The 1,067-nt window shown below is 40.6% G+C and overlaps 1 protein-coding gene across 1 annotated transcript in view; it reads right to left on the bottom strand.

Annotated features, from left to right (window-relative positions):
* The window catches only part of CEP152 (centrosomal protein 152), a 51,403-nt gene that overhangs the window by 38,478 nt on the left and 11,858 nt on the right, over positions 1-1,067 (bottom strand). The window contains exons 11-12 of the mRNA XM_018562902.1: positions 403-613; positions 197-310 (exon numbers count right to left, since the gene is read on the bottom strand). Of these exons, the coding sequence (XP_018418404.1) occupies positions 197-310; positions 403-613 (325 nt within the window). The remainder of the gene's footprint in view (positions 1-196; positions 311-402; positions 614-1,067) is intronic.

The following is a 1,067-nucleotide window of genomic DNA, read 5'->3' as shown; positions in this document are numbered from 1 at the left end:
CGCACCCACTCCCCCCTATAACCCCCCCCCCCCCCTCACAGATAAAATAATACACCCCCGTTCTAAGCAGTATTGGCAGTAAGTATCTGAGCATTTGGGCGAGTAGGAGTACTCGCCCAAATACTCGGTATCCATATTGGTGCTTCCCTAATGTAGACCCATTATGAATTATTGGTAGAATCATTGTGTAAAGTACCTCAACTTCTTGCTGAAGCTTCTGATTCTCATCCAGCAGCCTCTGTATCTCCTGTCCTTTGGATCTGTGAGCAGAAGCTAGATCCATGTGGTCTCCAAAGTTCCCTGGTCTGACCTGTTAAAAGAAAAGTGCAATAGTAAACATAAGGAAAGTCTGCTGTAGTGACAATTACAATCTGCTAGCCCTTACAAAAGCATAGAACATACTTCACCATCCTTGGCTTCCTTTTCAGCCTTTTCAAGTAGCTTTTTCAGTTCCTCAGTTTTTGACTGATAAGCCTTCAGATCAGACTGCAACTGTATAATCTGCTGACGTTTTGTTTTGTTGCTGCTCATGCAACGCTCAAGCTCTGTTTTCAGCTCTGTGATGATAACATCTGACGGAAGGTCTTTTCGGATGCCATTAGTGCGCACTGACCTGCATAGACAAAGAAAGAAGGAAAGAAGTAAAAAAAAAAAAAAAAAAATTCACAGATAAATAATTTTTTCATCAATAAAATTAGTTTGCAGTTCAAATAAAAAAAAAAAAGAAGTATTGTTTTCACAATTAAATACCACAAACAATTCAAAGAGGCCAAACCATAGTAATGGAATACACCGTAAAGGGAAATTATCAAAACTGGAGCAGACAAAATCTGGAGCAGTTGCGCATGGCAATCAGCTTCTCTCTTTCATTTTCAAATCTTAACTGAACAAACTGAAGAGAGAAGCTGATTGGTTGCCCTGCACAACTGCTCCAGATTTTGTCGGCTCCAGTTTTAATAAATTCCCCCCCCATGTGTTTTAAAGGGGGGAGAGGATTAGTGAATATACTGGGTCGATATAATAGGCCAGGCCAGGCCAGTCTACAGAGAATCTAAGAAGCTAAAAGA

This window comes from Nanorana parkeri, unplaced genomic scaffold (genome assembly GCF_000935625.1).
Source record: "Nanorana parkeri isolate BGI_ZX_2015 unplaced genomic scaffold, ASM93562v1 scaffold611, whole genome shotgun sequence".
NCBI classification, from domain to species: domain Eukaryota; kingdom Metazoa; phylum Chordata; class Amphibia; order Anura; family Dicroglossidae; genus Nanorana; species Nanorana parkeri.
Note: the sequence above shows the minus strand (reverse complement) of the source record. Positions and strands in the feature narration are given on the sequence as shown.